This window comes from Ursus americanus, chromosome 11, assembly GCF_024610735.1.
Source record: "Ursus americanus isolate L20-20 chromosome 11, mUrsAme1.1.p, whole genome shotgun sequence".
NCBI classification, from domain to species: domain Eukaryota; kingdom Metazoa; phylum Chordata; class Mammalia; order Carnivora; family Ursidae; genus Ursus; species Ursus americanus.
Window position 1 is genome coordinate 25,479,904 of NC_142137.1, and position 15,929 is coordinate 25,495,832.

At 38.1% G+C, this 15,929-nt stretch overlaps 1 protein-coding gene across 5 annotated transcripts in view; it reads left to right on the forward strand.

Annotated features, from left to right (window-relative positions):
* The window catches only part of AFG1L (AFG1 like ATPase), a 231,256-nt gene that overhangs the window by 7,483 nt on the left and 207,844 nt on the right, over positions 1-15,929 (forward strand). For 3 of the 5 annotated variants that reach the window (XM_045806940.2, XM_087865364.1, XM_087865365.1), the window contains exons 3-4: positions 2,269-2,335; positions 9,011-9,154. In XM_045806940.2, coding sequence (XP_045662896.1) covers positions 9,019-9,154 — 136 coding nt within the window. In that variant the 5' untranslated portion in view covers positions 2,269-2,335; positions 9,011-9,018. Of the gene's footprint in view, positions 1-2,268; positions 2,336-8,866; positions 8,886-9,010; positions 9,155-15,929 lie in introns of those variants that run through there. The other 2 variants (XM_087865363.1, XM_045806943.2) reach the window with 2 other exon arrangements.

Genomic DNA, 15,929 nt, shown 5'->3' on the forward strand with positions numbered 1-15,929 from the left:
TCAGTCCCGTCCCATTTACCCTCAAGCAATACCTAATATTTACATCCTTTTTGCTGTAAATATTATGAATATTTTTCTAATCACTTGAACTTACAACTATGAGCCATCTTTTTTCTCTTCTTTTTTGTCCATCCGTTACTCCCCTGCCACGTCTTAGTTTTGGTTAATGTTAGACTGCAGAGATCTCCATAGTGCTTTTTTTTCCTCTAATCTCTCTTATCCATTATTTACATATTACCGTTCTGATATGTTTTTATATTATAAATATCTCGGCTAGAATTTTGTATTTCATATAAATGTGTCTGACTTGAAGACAATACTATGAGGAAATCAATTCTGTTTAATCAGGGCTTGGTAGAGGAGATGGGCAAATCCTTATAGCTGTGTAACCCTAGAAAAGTTACTTTGCCTGTCTGTGCCTCCATTTCTTCACATATAAGATTGGGAAAATAATAGTACCTACCTCACGAGGTGGTTATGAGCACTGAAAGAGTTAATATTTGTAAAGCATTTAGAACAGTGCTAGATACATGCTAAGCCCTGAAATCTGTGTAGGAGTCTCTAAGGAAATAGGTTTATCTAGAAAGAAAGAACATGGATGGAAAATCATAGGATGAGGCCCTGAACCATAATCAGGAGAGACTGATGGTGTGTGGCTAGGTTTGTGAGGAGATGATATTGAATGAATATTTTATCTAGATGAATCTAGTAGTGGAAAGCTTGATGATCCTCTTGACCGGAAACCTGAGCTTAAATCTATGAACAGAATATTTCAAAGCCTTGATTTATTTACTGTTGTTTTAGATTCAAAACATTGGTTTTCACAGGCATTTCAGTGTAACGCAATGTCAATTAATTAGGTCCCAACTAAGACAGCTGTCACAGGAGGTTTACATTACCATAGCTTACATTTGAGAAAGGCAAAATTTTCAAAATATGGTTAGTTCCAAAGTATATTTTTGATAAACCAGCTTGAATACTGCATTGTGGATAACAAGGTTAAATAAAGGTTCTAATAAGACAAACAGCGACAATTTAAATAAATCAGATGTTTTTGCAGAAGATTACTCTGTGATTTTCTCCAATTATTCATGACATTTCACCCATTCATATTGTGATCTGCTTTAATAGTGGAAAGAAAAAAAAACCTTGTCTCCTTGTTTATTCTTTGTTCTCAAGGAGATAAGCTGTTTATAAAGATACGTTATTTGTTATTTAAATCACTTTTACTGAAGTTGTTTATTTCCTTGTTTCAGTTTCTAAAAATATTGCAACAATTGTAATGCTTCTTAGAGATGTCTATTCAATTCAGAAATGATTTGTACTGAAATTCCTTGCTAAATGGGCACAGGTGCTGATGTGTATAACGTGCTAGCGTGAGTCAAAACTAATAAATGCTAAAAAAAAAAGACAACGGGGATATACTTGTGTCAACTTTTGAAGTGTACGATTAAAAATATTTTAGACCTGAAGTCCCAGATATTTGTAAAGGTTATCTCTATACTTGCCACTTCATAACTAATTGATAATAGTAATAATAATAATAATAAATTAGGTAACACCAAAACTATAAGCAGAAAAATTGCATAATTTAAATCCAGAAATCTATTTCTTAGAAAATGCCCTTTAATCACTTTGTAGACTTTCAAGATCATAATTATTATATAAAAGTAATTACATTAGAAGATAATTTACCTGGTAGTAAAGTATAAAATTAAAGCTGAAAAACAGTACTTGTAAACAGAATTACGTTTAAAAAAAATTGTTGAACAGCAGATATGGAAAATTATACCTCCTTCTTTCTTCGCTATGCATAAAATTACCTCCAGAAAAATTTTTGGTAATTTGATACTATAATGCTACATAGTAGTATAGCATATAGCTCTATATTATAAGTCTTGCATATCAATCTACAAACCCGAACTATGGCTTATCCTAAGTAATCAACAGGATTGATGTGTAAAATAAAGCCAAGTGGATTAGATATTTTATGGGAAAGTTGATTATTTGCAAGAACTGAAGCTTCAAAATCCAGCTGAGTTGATTTGGACTAAAAAATGAAGCCTGGTACCAGAAATTATAGTATGTATTCCTGCTGAGTAAGCCCTGGATACTGCAAACTTGGATCTGTGGATGCACATCTCTCCCTTTGAAGTTGATGAGAATTGCTTGGTCTAAGTGAGATACATGCTGGGAAAATTGGGTCCTTACAATTAGTGTGTATAGACATTAGAGGTCTCATGACACTTTCCTTATCTGTTCCCTTAGTTTTCCGCACACAGTCTTGGTTTTGGCAGAAGACACTCAACTTTGGAATGAACCCTTCTTGAATTAGGTATGTCCCATGACTAAAAGGTGTTCAGGTTTTATCATCCAGAGAGTCTAGATGAAGAACTTCTCTGTTGTTTGGGCACCTGGGTGACTCAGTTGGTTAAGCGCCTGACTCTTGATTTTGTCTCAGGTAGTGATCTACAGGTTGTGCGATTGAGCCCCGTGTTTGGGCTCCGTGCTCAGTGCAGGGTCTGTTTGTCCCTCTCCCTTTGCCCCTTCCCCAGCTCTCTTTATGTCTCTTTGAAATAAATAAGTAAATCCTTAAAAAAATTATTTAAAAAACCCCAAAACTTCTCTGTTGTCAGTAAAGTTGGATAAATAAAACCCACCTTGATTTAAAACTTATCCAAGTAATCTCCCCAAGATGTCCAGTTGAAAACAAAACAAAACACCCAGCTGATTCCTTTGAAGTCTAGGCCAAATCATGGCCAATTTTGAGACTAATCACCTGGTGCAAGTACTAATACTGATTTAAACAAATGAGTTCATACAGTTTTATGATTGCAACTTTGATTTTCAAAGACTGGTTGCACTGTAGGCCAACTTAAGTTCCTCTGAGTAACCAGTCTATAGAACTGAAAAACAATCTATTTGATTGCCTGATGCATTGAATCAACCAACTAACCAACCAACAACACTAGATTGTTTTGACCATAACTGAGTGTCAATCAAAATTCTATATAGCACGATCTACTTTTTGTCTATATACAGATCTGATTTAAGGGCTATTTGAAGAACTATCTCATTGAATAGGCAGGGTATTAGCCCCTATTATTACTCAGTTAACTTCAAAAAGGAGTAGTACCTGTGTCATTGTGGGTAAGTTGTTTTTTTCCATTAAGTCTGGATATCCATTTATGTGAAGGTTTTTTTTTGTTTATTTTTTTGTTTTTTTGGTAATAATGAATACTGAGCATGTATACAGTATTAAATCTGGAATATCCTTGGAGTTGCCCTGGAAGTATTCAACTTCAAATTTTTTGGTAAATTATTTTTGTAATTATTTTTATTAATATGATTTTTTTTCTAATTACAAAAAGAACACACTTAGGAAATAAAGAAAGGGGATAGGGAGTTGAGGATGGGATCAGTTTTCCGGTTTTTCTAAAATATATATAGCGGTTCATGAAAACAAATGAGATATTTGGTAAATCACTCATGACATGTTTTCTGAATCTAGATCATTTGACTACTATGAGAAAATAGTAAGTTAGGTAGCAGCCAGAGCTTGATTTTCTTTTCTTTTTTTTTTTTTAAAGGTTTTATTTATTTATTTGACAGAGAGAGAGAGAGACAGCCAGCGAGAGAGGGAACACAAGCAGGGGGAGTGGGAGAGGAAGAAGCAGGCTCATAGCAGAAGAGCCTGATGTGGGGCTCGATCCCACAACGCCGGGATCACGCCCTGAGCCGAAGGCAGACGCTTAAGCGCTGTGCCACCCAGGCGCCCCAGAGCTTGATTTTCTAAAGGCTTATTATAAAGAAATTGTATTTCATTCTGTAGACAGTAAGAAATCATTGCAAATTTAGAATCTGTGATGGGTTGTGGTCAGATAGGTCATAGTTTTGGAAACAAATCTGACAGCAAGCTGAAGTAGAGGAGAGAGAGATGTAGCCAGTTAGGAGGTGGCTGCATTTAGCCTTGGGAAGACAGGAGGAAGACCCAATGATAATGGTAGATTTAAGCCATATTAGGATGATAGGATTCAGGCTTATCTGGTGAAAGATTGGATGTGAGTGATGAAGAACAGAAACTAATTGAAGGTGGCTGCCAGATTAAAAATTTGCATGTGGGGTTGTGGAGGTTAGAATTGGTTGGGGGTCACTACTCTTTTAAAGAAACATGGCAGAGAGGGCATGTGGAGAAATTATATAAAGAAAGGTTCCACTCCCCCCTCAAAGGTTGGGTAAAGAACATTTAAGAAGGAAAAATATAGGTAATACAGACCTGTTGTCCTGTGGTTCAAATTAAAAAAAAAAAAAGAATATCCTAGTGAAGGATATTAAAAACTAAAAGACAAACAGAACCAGTTATTTTTAATCTGTTGTTGAAAATAAGTAGAAAGTAAATAAAGATTGGAGCACGGGACTTGACTTCCAAATATTTTGTCTTTGGGCAGTCTGTAGTTAAACAATGTTTCAGTAAAGGAAAAAAATGGTAATTTTTGTTGGAAAGTTAGCAAATATTTAATTCTTACTTATTAGAAGGAAAGGACTGCTTGCCCCAAAATTTATACTTTATGTAAATTTATACTAATGAAGTAGGTGTATCTTGTTAAGAAGTTTCCATAGTTAATAAGGCACTTAACCATATTTAATTAGTTTGTTGAAATTAAGTAACTTAAATTATATTTTTGGTTCAGAATTTTTAATTACGAACATTGGAATTTAGAAGCTAGATATTTGATTTTACTTTACAAAATGAGTTGTTATAGTTTTAAATCATTCCTTATGTGTCTTTGCGTGAACTATGTTGTTTCTTGTAGCTCTGAAGTATTTCTTTGTTAAATTAGAAGAACCTATAATTATGAGGTGCTGTAATTATGAGGAGCCCTGTGTAATGACAAGTCAATGAATAAATTAATAAGTGGAAAATAAGTGCTCTTTGGTTGTATTCCACTTCTGTGATACTGAGATTTGATGGTGTTTTTAATCTTTAAAATGGGCCACCTGGGTGGCTCATTTGGTTAAGTGTCTGACTCTTGATTTCAGGTAATCTCAGGGTCATAAGATCGAGCCCCGCCTTAGGCTCCACGCTCAGCAAGGAATCTGCTTGAGATTCTCTCTTCCTCTCCCTTTGCCCCCCTTCCTGCTTGTACACACTCTCTCTCTGTCTAAAATAAATAGATAAATCTTTAAAAATAAAATAAAATGGGCTCAAAATATTAGGAATATAACTGATTTCATGAAGCAGGTTATTTGCTTTTTCGTAGAGATTAAAACAACAAATTTTGTATTTTTACTAAGACTTCTCATTCAGTCATTCAACAAACCTTGTCTACTAACCTAGGTGCTATCCTAAACCTTGGGGATACAGCAGTAAACAAAACAGACGTAATCTCTATCCACATGGAGTTTAAATTCTGGAAAGAGCAGATAATCAACTAATAAATCAGTAAAGAATATATTATGCCATGATGGTAAACTATTATGGAAAAAATAAAGCTGAGAGGGAGGAAAAGGAGTGCTGGGTGAGACTAATTTTATATAGGTAGCCAGGGAAGGACTTAACTGAGAAGATATAAGGAAGTATGGACACGTGGAAGTGAACTAAGTAATCTCTTGGAGGAGAGCATTCCAGGCAGAAGGCATAGGAAATGCAAAAGCCTTGGGGTGGTAAGCAGACTTGTGAGTTCCAGGAATAGCAAGAAAGCCAATGTAGATGGACTGAGGGAAGGTAAGGAAGAGTGGCATGAGATGAGATCACAAAGCCAGTTGGGGTCCAAGTCATGAGGCCTTATAGGATGTTTTAATAATTGAGTGATGGGGAAGGCACTAGTGGATATTAAACACAGGGATGGCATGATTCCACTTAACATTTTATTTTATTTTATTTTATTTTATTTTATTTTATTTTATTTTATTTTAGAGATTTCTTTATTTATTTTAGTGGGGAGGGGCAGAGGAAGAGGAAGAGAAAATCTCAAGCAGACTCTGTGTAGAGTGTGGACTCCAACTTGGGGCTTGGTCTCATGACACTGAGATCACGACCTGAGCTGAAACCAAGAGTTGGCTGCTTAACCGACTGTGTCACCCAGGGGCCCCTCAACTTAACATTTAAAACATAAATCTGGCTGCTGTGTGGAGAATGGATGTAGGGGACAAGAGTGGGAGCAGAGATGAGTTGGAAGGCATCTGCAACAACCCAGCAGGGAGATGATGGTGACTTAGACCAGTGTTGGTGGTGGCAATGTTGATGGTGTAAAGTGATGGGATTCTGAATACTTTCTAAGGTAAAGCCAGCAAATTCATTGTTGGACTGGATGTGGGATAAGAGAGAAAGAGGATGACTCTCTTATGATAGATGGCCTGAGCAACTGGAAGGCCAGCTGCCAGCTGCTATGATGGAGGGCCTACAGATAGGGTAGTGGAAGTGGGAATGTGGTCTTACGGTATCCTCCTCCCCCAAAGGAAATGGTCATAGAACAACAACAATAATAACAGTATTAGGAAATGGTATACTGGCTGGTTCATGTCAGTGGCCTATTCCTTCTGCTCCTCTGCAGTCTATTCTGTCTCTACATGGCTTAAAGGCACTCTCTAAAATGGCAATCTTATGAACCTAGGTTTGGAAAATCATAGTGTATTAGTGCTGGAGAAAAATTAGATATTCCAAATCACCCATATTTATTATGGATTTTCATCTCATTTATTTAAATCCTACTTAATTTTTTTGCTTTTAATGAGTTTCATAAAATTGCCACTTGAAATATTAAGTTTCAGTAGAAGTTCTATTTATTTTAAAATTTCTCTCTGCTTTTTGCAAGCTTTAGAGTACATTACTTATTTTTACAATTCTTGGATATCACGAATCCATGCTGTCCTAGACTCATTATTTTAGATTTTGACCTTATCCCCTTTCAGTTTCTGTTAACAAGTGTACTTGATTCACCTTTTGTGTATATACATTATCTCATTAAATTCTCACAAAACCTCTGGAAGGTAGTTAGGATAGACATTATCTTAACTTTATAGATAAGAAAAACAAAGGGAGAGGTTAATTTAGTGACAAAATCAGAACCCAAATATTACTTTCCGACTCCTGCCATAGTATGTTTTCTGTCGACCAGACCACTTTCTTTCCCATTTCCTTCATTACTTTATTTGTCCTTCTCTGGATACTTCCAGTTTGGTTTTGTCCTTGAGATTAGATGCCAGAACTACTTGGCATTTTCTCTAGGGAGGCTTTTAAAAAAGGACAAGATAATGCTTTCTGGTTTTCTGATTTACTTTTATTACTTTTTCTGATAATGTTAAAAAAATTACTTTCAGGGTTATTTTTGCTTTTTCATTTGTTTTAGCAGTTGTAGGAACTGCAGGAACATGTATTTTAGTAAAATGGTTTACAATGGCTACTTAATTAGTCTTCTGGTCATAATGAATTCTCTTGAATATAACAAATGTAATCTAAGTTACCTCATACTGGCATGCAGTAAAGTTCACTTGCCATGTTTCCGTTCACTTGCACAGCCATGTGAAAATTTCTTGTAGACGTTCCTGCCAAATTGTCATTAAACTCTATGAGTGCTGTTTCACTTCTGTAATTGTTAAGCTGTTGGAATCTCTAATAAAAATAATTTCATTGACCAAGGCAAGCAACTATTTTCCCAAAGCAAACAAAATGACACTAGATAATCTCTGAAAGTCTTGAGTGTGATAAATATGTAAGTCAAGGAAGAGTAGTTCAGTTTTTTCAAAAGGTTTTTCACAAAGTGTCACACCCCAAGTTAATAATATTAAATGAAATAAATATTCACTATAGCATGGAGGAATAGTCATGTCAGACAATAGAATTAAGGTAGAAAACAAATAGTGTAAATTGACTTATTTTGAAAGATACAATCAAAGTAACTTTTTCATAAATAATTTGACAGTAGAGAGTCTGCATATTATTATGCTATGCTATGCTCTCTTTTTCCTGTTTCTTTGGAATTTTCTATTGTGGATGAACTGCTTAACTTCCTGGAATGCTTTCTAGGGTAGTCGTTTTAATTTTCACTCAACTGAAATGTGGCTTTGTCTTTCCTATAATTCAGACTCTCTTGCCTGCCTGCCTTAGTTCAGTCTTTTTCCTGTTCTTGGAAGGTCTTCATCTCCTGTTAAAAGTAAAGCTTCCAGAAGGCCTTCCTGATTTCCCAGCCAAAGTGTTCTCCTTTCATTGATTCCATAACATCTGGTAGAATCTTTTGTTGCTTTTTTCATCCCTCTTGCTGGATTGCCAGCCTCTTCTGGACAGCAGTTTGTATTCTCAGTACACTTATAATAATTCAAACATTTTTTGTTTAATCAAATTAGGGCAACCACTTAGAAATTCCTCTTTGGATACGCTATCCCATGGCCACTCCATCCACTAATTGTCCATCTCGGGCCATTGGCTTTCCCATGACAGTTATAAATTCTTTCAAAGAATTTGAGTATATGCCATATTGAAAATGATTTATGCTATTCAAATATAGAAAGTAAAGTGGAAGGAGCACATTTCAGGTACTCTGCCAAAGATGAGTTGGATGCTGGAGGCAAAATAATTAGGGCTACCATTTAGGGAGTGTGACCAGGTAACATAATATTTCAGGTACTCAAACTGAGAAGACTCAGGGGTGGTTACGTGACTACACCTCATAATCACGTTCCAATTCCCTGAAACGTTTCGGGGTCCTGTTCCGCGAAAGTGGGCGGGCCCTGGGCGCAGGATTACCCTGCTCCCGAGCCCATCCTTCGCTTGGCTCCCCTCCGCCCCCTGCGCGGCCGCACTGCATGCTGGGAGTCGTAGTTCCGGCTGGAGGCACCCGGAAGAACGGAAGGGCCCCGGAGTCTAGCCAGACCTCTCGCTAGTAGAGGTCGCGTTCTTCCTCTGGCTCCCTTTCTTTCTCTCCGGCGTAGGCTTCTGTGAGCACGGCTTCATTCGTCTGTGCTACCGTTTCTCTTTTGGGTTTCAATAAAGTTTTCCTCTTCCCTTGTACAGAGCTCAAGATGGCGGCCTCCTGGTCGCCCTTGGTTACCCTGCGCTTAGTGCAGAGCCGGCTGAGAGGGAGATGTGTTGGGTGCGGGGCCTGGGCTGCTGCTCTCGCCCCTCCGGCCACCGCCCCTGGAAACACCTTTTGGAAAGGTCAGTGACTGTGCCATGAGTAGGCCGAGCCGACTGCATATGACCGGGGAAACCTCGGGTCAGTCACCCTCCCTACTTTGTTTCCCCCAGTTGCCTCCCGGTTTCACGATTTCCGGAGCTAGGATCCTTTGGAGAGGAGTTTCAGCCTCTCTTGTACTAGTCTGGCTGCTTATGAGGGAGCCCTGAGCACTGAGGAAGCTGACCCAGGGCGACTTTCATTTTGAGGTCACAGGTCGATTAAGAGTTTGTCCCCAGAGTTAACACCTGGTGAGCCCAGGTGTGAGAGTGCCAGGCTGAAGGGATGCAAATGTGGGATAGGGGACTGGGGACCCTTATACTTGTGCCTTCCCTGCTCTGTAGACTGGTGACTGTGCACTGCATCTAAAAGCCAAACCTCAGACTTAACGCGGGCCAAGCTGGCTCTCGGGATTCTGGGAATGCAAGTGTGCAAGTATTCTCAGATTGAGGAATCAATTCTTGGTCTTTTCAAGTCACTAGAGGCTTCAGTGGGGTGTATTTTGCTACTGGGCTTGCTCCATTCATTCAAATCGTTAAATGTTCATGAGTGAATGATCATATATTATGAATAACCAAGTCTTCAGGAGTGCTGATTTTGCTGTTACATTCATATACCCCTGTTAAACTGCGGGCTGCTCAGAAGCAAGGACCAGGTGTCTTGTTTCTTCAGCACTTGGCACAGTGTTTGGTGCCTGATGGGCAAGGTATATTTTCTGAATGAATGAATGATGTTATTCTTATTGTCTCTTCCATCCACATACTTGTTTTCTTTTTTCTCATCTCTAAGCACCCCTTCCTCTGTCTTAATAAATTGATTCTCGTTGTCTTATCTAGCTAAAACCCTATCTTTAATATCATCAATAGAGTCGAAATTAATACTACAACTCTGATTAAGTCACCTTAGGTTTTTCTGCAAAGTGTAGCATAATTTACTTACCACGTAATGGAATATTATGGTAGTGTAAGGATTGGGTCATAATATAAACTTTATTTTTTTATTTATGAAGTAGGTAGTAAAAGCAAATGATACAAGAAAGAATATGGTAAAATGTTCCACCCCTATCACTTAGCCACTTAGTTTTCCTCCCCAGAGGCAGCTTCTAATACTAGTTTCTTACATATTCTTCAAGACAGTCTGTGTATGAACAAACATGTATGTATATAAGCATCTATATTTAAAAAAAAAAGTGGTAACATACATATCCTCCTGTATCTTTCTTTTTTTTCATTTAATATGTCTTGGAAATCATTACATATCAATACATATAGAACTGCCTTATTTTATTTTTAAAAATTAATTAATTAATAAATTAATTTGACAGAGAACACAAGCAGGTGGAGTGGCAGGCAGAGGGAGAAAGAGAAGCAGGCTCCCCACAGAGCAGGGCTGGATGCAGGCTCCATGCAGTCTCCATCCCAGGACCCCCGATCCTTACCTGAGCCGAAGGCAGGCACTTAAACCGACTGAGCCACCCGGCGCCCCAGAACTGCCTTATTTTAAATAGTTAAAATAGAATTCTATTTAATGCGTGTATCGTAATTTATGAAAATTTAAGATTTAAGGAACATCATCTTAATAATATAAGATCTACTGAATGCTTATTCTGTGCCGTGCAGTATGCTAAGTGCTTTCTGCATACATTATCTTATTTAATTCTTTTTTTTTTTTTAGATTTTTTTTTTTTTTTTATTTATGTGACAGAGAGACAGCCAGCGAGAGAGGGAACACAGCAGGGGAGAGGGAGAGAAAGAAGCAGGCTCCCAGCCGAGGAGCCTGATGTGGGACTCGATCCCGGAACGCCAGGATCACGCCCTGAGCCGAAGGCAGACGCCTAACGACTGCGCTACCCAGGCGCCCCTATCTTATTTAATTCTTATTATCCTCATTTTGGGATGATGAATTCAAGGTTGCAGAAGTTATACAGCTAGTTAAGTATCAGAACTTTTGGCTTCAAGTAAAGGCTATACTTGGATTTACATCTGACCACAAAGGGTTTGCTATTAACCTGTACTCATATTTAAAAAAAATTAAACCAGGATATTATTGCTTTCAGAATTATCTCTTGGAATTTCAGAACTCACCAGAAACCAAAGGGTTAATGGGACTAATTGCAGCAGCAGGCTAATAAGCACAGCTGCAACTTTTCCTCCAGACCTTTTTAATTTGCTTTTAAATTTCCCTCCTCCTTCAGAGAGGTGGATTTGAGGTTTGTTCTCCCATCTTCTCATTTGGCTGCCTCTCCAGTAAACACTTTTCCTGCTGCCTACTTGATGTCTCAGTGATTGTCTTTGCTGCACATTGGGCAGCCAAACTTGGGTTTTGTTACAGATTTGGCAGGCTAGCCAGGAGTTCTTTGCCTGCCTGTGGGTGGTTTGTTGGCCCCCAGTTGGTGATGGGGGCCTGGTGACAAGTCCAAGCAGCTGCCTCGGTTCTTTGCCCTAGGGTCTGTCCCTGTGGCCCCACCCCAACTGGGTACCTTTGATTTTCGGCACCTCATTTAACCTTTGTGGCAAGGAGATGTTTTTTGGATTCAGTTTATATCTCTTGACAGATATCTCTTGGTGAGTAGTACTTCATGTGCGCTGGCGCTTGAGTTTATTTCTTCCTCCTGTTTGATTTGGCTCTTAGATTTCTTCCCAGTCGGTTGCCTCCAAAGAGTGGGTTTTGGTTCTCTTAGCCTCCTTTTCTTAAGAAAAGGCTGACTAGAAAGCCATTTGGTTCAGTCTGTGAAGCCCCAACTTTTGGGGAGGAACTGATGTTCACAGAGGTACTCCGGGCTTCATTTTGTTGTTGTTGTTGTTGCTGCAGCTTTTGGTTTTTTTGAATAAAACAAGCTGTGTTCTAATTAGAAAATGGGAAATGACAATTTCATCCCCACATGCAGCCCTTTGGACTGTGTTCTTCAAAATTGGGCAGTCTCTTTTGGCAACACTGCTTGGCCACATCCATTAATCATAATACCATCTTGCAATTAGATTTGTGTTGTAAAAGGGGTGTATTTGGAAATTGGGTCTTCCAGATTTTGTTTCCATCTTGTGTATTTGTGTGTCCCTGTATGTTGTAAATGTGAAATATTTTCTCTACCTCCGGATGTTATTGCTAAAATTAATTTTGTAAAAGAGGCTCTATTCAGTTGGTTTAAAGGCAAGTAGTTGTACGAATTGGGCATTCTAAAACTGAAACAGATGGAAACTAATCCAGCTGTTTTTTAAGTTCACATGATCTTGGAAAATATTCAGTATTAAGGCTAATGAAAGGTTATTGGTTTAATTAGAATGGACATATCTTTAGAATTATCAGCATTAAATGTAAAGGTTTAATTCTTCCTGTCTTTACTGAAAGTCAAATAAATTCATGTTATCTCCATTGCAAAATTTGTTAGAAAAGAAAAAAACCCTTAGAACTTTGTCTTATTAAGTTTTATGGGCAAGCTAAGAACAAATAGATGAAATAATTTTAACAAATGTAATTAAGACTACTGGAAATAATAAGGGTAACAACTCTATATGCAAGGAAAGTGAGCCTGATTACCTAAAGAGGGAAAACTTAGGACAAAATTTGAATGTGAAAAGTAAAGTTGTTGTGAGGAGTTGTGAGAAGTAAAATTTTAGAAGGTTTGTGAAAAGGGGATTTTTGGAAAGGAATTTTGTGGGGACTAAAATTATGGAGATTAGTATGTAAAGAAGTTTATTAATGATCAACACCAGAAGAAGAGAAGGGAGCATAAAAGAGTGAGATTAGGCAGAAGTTGAGCACTGATATAGTATCAACAGAAGCCTTAACTGATTCTCTTAAGGAGTTCCAAATGTTGGATTATCCTTCAGAACCATCCTAAATTGAGACAAAAAGGCTGGACTTTTATAACAGTGATTGGATGTGACCACTTGGGAAGAGGGCATACCGTTGGCAAGGCAGCCATCTTCGGTCAAGACAATCCTGATGATGTCTGAGAGTTGAGGACTGTTGGGAGTGTTCCTACTGCTGAAAGTCCTTCATTCCTGATGGAGATATGTTTATGGATGGGAACAGTTCTGTGGATCGAAGACAGTGAAGAGCTGGATGCAATGGTGTCCCATCAGCTATTGTCCATTGCTGAGGACACCAGAAACTGGACTGAATGCTCAAGGGAACAATGGGCAGATTAAGCTGCCAGTTTGGCAAAGACTCCAAAAACCTTCTATAATGACTTCGTGCCAGACATGGGCTTAACTAAATATCAACCTAGTGTTTCTGGGAGGACCTCAAAAGAGCTAAGAAATTTTTAGGAATAGAAATTTGGACACCGTGTTGGCACTAAGCCAGTTGGAACTAAAATGAATCTTTATCCCAGAACATCTTATGGAAGAAATGATTAACCATATTCACCAAAGCACCCATTATGGTTAAGATACTATTAAGTGGATGCGGAAGTATATTGTGGGTCCCAATTTTCAGAGCACTGTTCAAAATGTGGCATTTGTGCTAAAAACCATCCTAAGACTGGCCCCCACTAGATCTAAAAGGTGCACAACTTAGAGGTACCAAACCTGGAGAAAACCGGTAGGTAGACTTTATACTATTATGCCCAAAACAACTGGTAATTGTCAATATTTCTTAGTATTTGTAGACACCTTGAATAGCTCACAGTCTTGGAAGAGCAATGAAATTATAATAGCTAACATTTATTGAGCCCTATGTTCCAGGTGATCCGCTAGCAGTTTCTTTCTCTCATAATTTAATCTTCATAAAAACCCTGTAAAATTCTTGTTAACTCTTTCATAGGTAGATAAACAGGCATGTCCACCCAGCTGGGATATGAACCCAGGCACTTTTTGCTCCAGAACCACAAACTTAACTGTTGCCTTCTAGCTCCTTAATATAACAGTAGACATTAATAAGCCATCGTTTAGGCTCATCTTAAGTGTTGCAGGACAAAGTGAAAGCAGCTCTGCTTGGAGAGGGGAGGGTGTTGTAGCACAAGTGTAGAAGTGGGCTGTACACGGCCCGTACTGGTTTATGGGCCTTCAGGGAGAGTAGCTGGAGGTGAAGCTGGGAAGGTGGCCTGGATCTGGTTAAAAGTCCTGTATGGTGTGCGAAGACATCTAGGCTCAGCAGGATGCTGGTGGAGGTTTTATAAGAAGAAAAGTTGTATTGGTTTTAGCATGATTATTTTTATAGCTGCCTGAAAACCAGATTGGAAATGCCTGGGTGGGGAATACTGGAAGCTCGGTGGTGATTTAGGAGGAAGTTGTAGTTCTGGAGAGAGCGGTTCATAGCCTGAATTACTGCTGTGGTGAAGTGGGAAGCAGGGCAGCAAGGGAGGGGATTCAGAGACAGTTCTTTGGTAGAACTGCCAAGCTTTGGGGGAGACAAGGGAAGAGAAGACTTAGGAACAACTTAGGTTTCCTAGTTTGGGTAATTTGATGGCACCACCATTCATCTATCAAGGTAAACAAACCAAACACACAAAAAGTAGGGCCAGAGGCATTTTAGGGAGAGATTCCATTTTGGGCTTGTTAACTTTGAGGTGGTTATGACAGTTTCGGGTAAGTTTAATTAGTTGCAGGAAATATGGGGGTCTGAGACTAAGAAAGGAAATATAAGGTGTTGAGAGGCATGAGAATGGAAGAACTACCCTGGGAATATTTGTAGAGTGAAAAGGAGAAAACACTTGATGGTGAGTCCTTGGGACTCACATTTTGTGAGAAGAACATGACCTTGTCGGAGAGCATTAAGAGAAGCCACAGGAAAACTAGAAGACAAACCAAAGAGGAGAATGTTTCTAGGTTTTCTAAAATTGAAAACTAGCGTATCTGAAAATTCTATTTTATTTAAGCTTACCTTAAATAGTTTTTTATAGAGGCAAGGTACTGTGAGAGCCACATCTTGTGATTTTTTTCCATAGTGTCTTTTTGTATCTCAATGTTGTATTTTTAGGTGTCTTTATTAAATGATGACTCATGTTTACCCTTGGTTCCACAATCTCTTTACTATGTGTAACAGAAGATCTCAATTAGGCATTAATATGAGAACTAATGTACCTCAGCCATATGAATTGGTATAATTTATCAGTAGTATATATTAGTGATTAAGAAAATGGGCTTTGGACTTTGCTACCCAATTAGATGAATACCCTATGTGAAACTTCATGTTTCTTGGATTTTCATTAACATCTGTTATTTTAGAAAAGAATGTTCATGCCTACTCCTGAGATTGATAACTTCATGGTAATGTTTTTTTCCAGTTAATTTTTGAAAAGCATAGCACAGCTTATTATGTAGGGATAACTGGTACTCTAGATGTAGTTCCAGGGGAGGGAGGGACAGATGACAAAGGGTGGGCCTAAGAATAGACCTGATAGGAAGGAATGTAAGAGGTGCAGAAGTGGGTGATTGATCTACTGTAGATTAGCACTGCTTTATACCTCAAGAGCTTCATTTTCTTTGTTTAAGAAAATAGTATTTAAATGGGGGTATAACTATTCTTTTGATTTGTCTTCTCACTAAAAGTACCACAGAAATAATAGGTGTTAAGAGTCTAGAAACTGGAAGTTCAGCCTTGGGCCCAGTATAGTAATACGTTACATCTATAAATTCTCTGACAAGTGGTCTAGCCTCTGCTTGAATATATCTAACACTTGTTTTCCTAGGTCACTCATATTTTTCATTGACCTGTAACTAAGATTTTTTCTAATCTCTCTCTTAAAAAACCTTTTCTTTTTTTTTTCTTTTTTTAAAAAAGATTTTATTTATTTGACTTAGAGAGAGTACAAGTAGG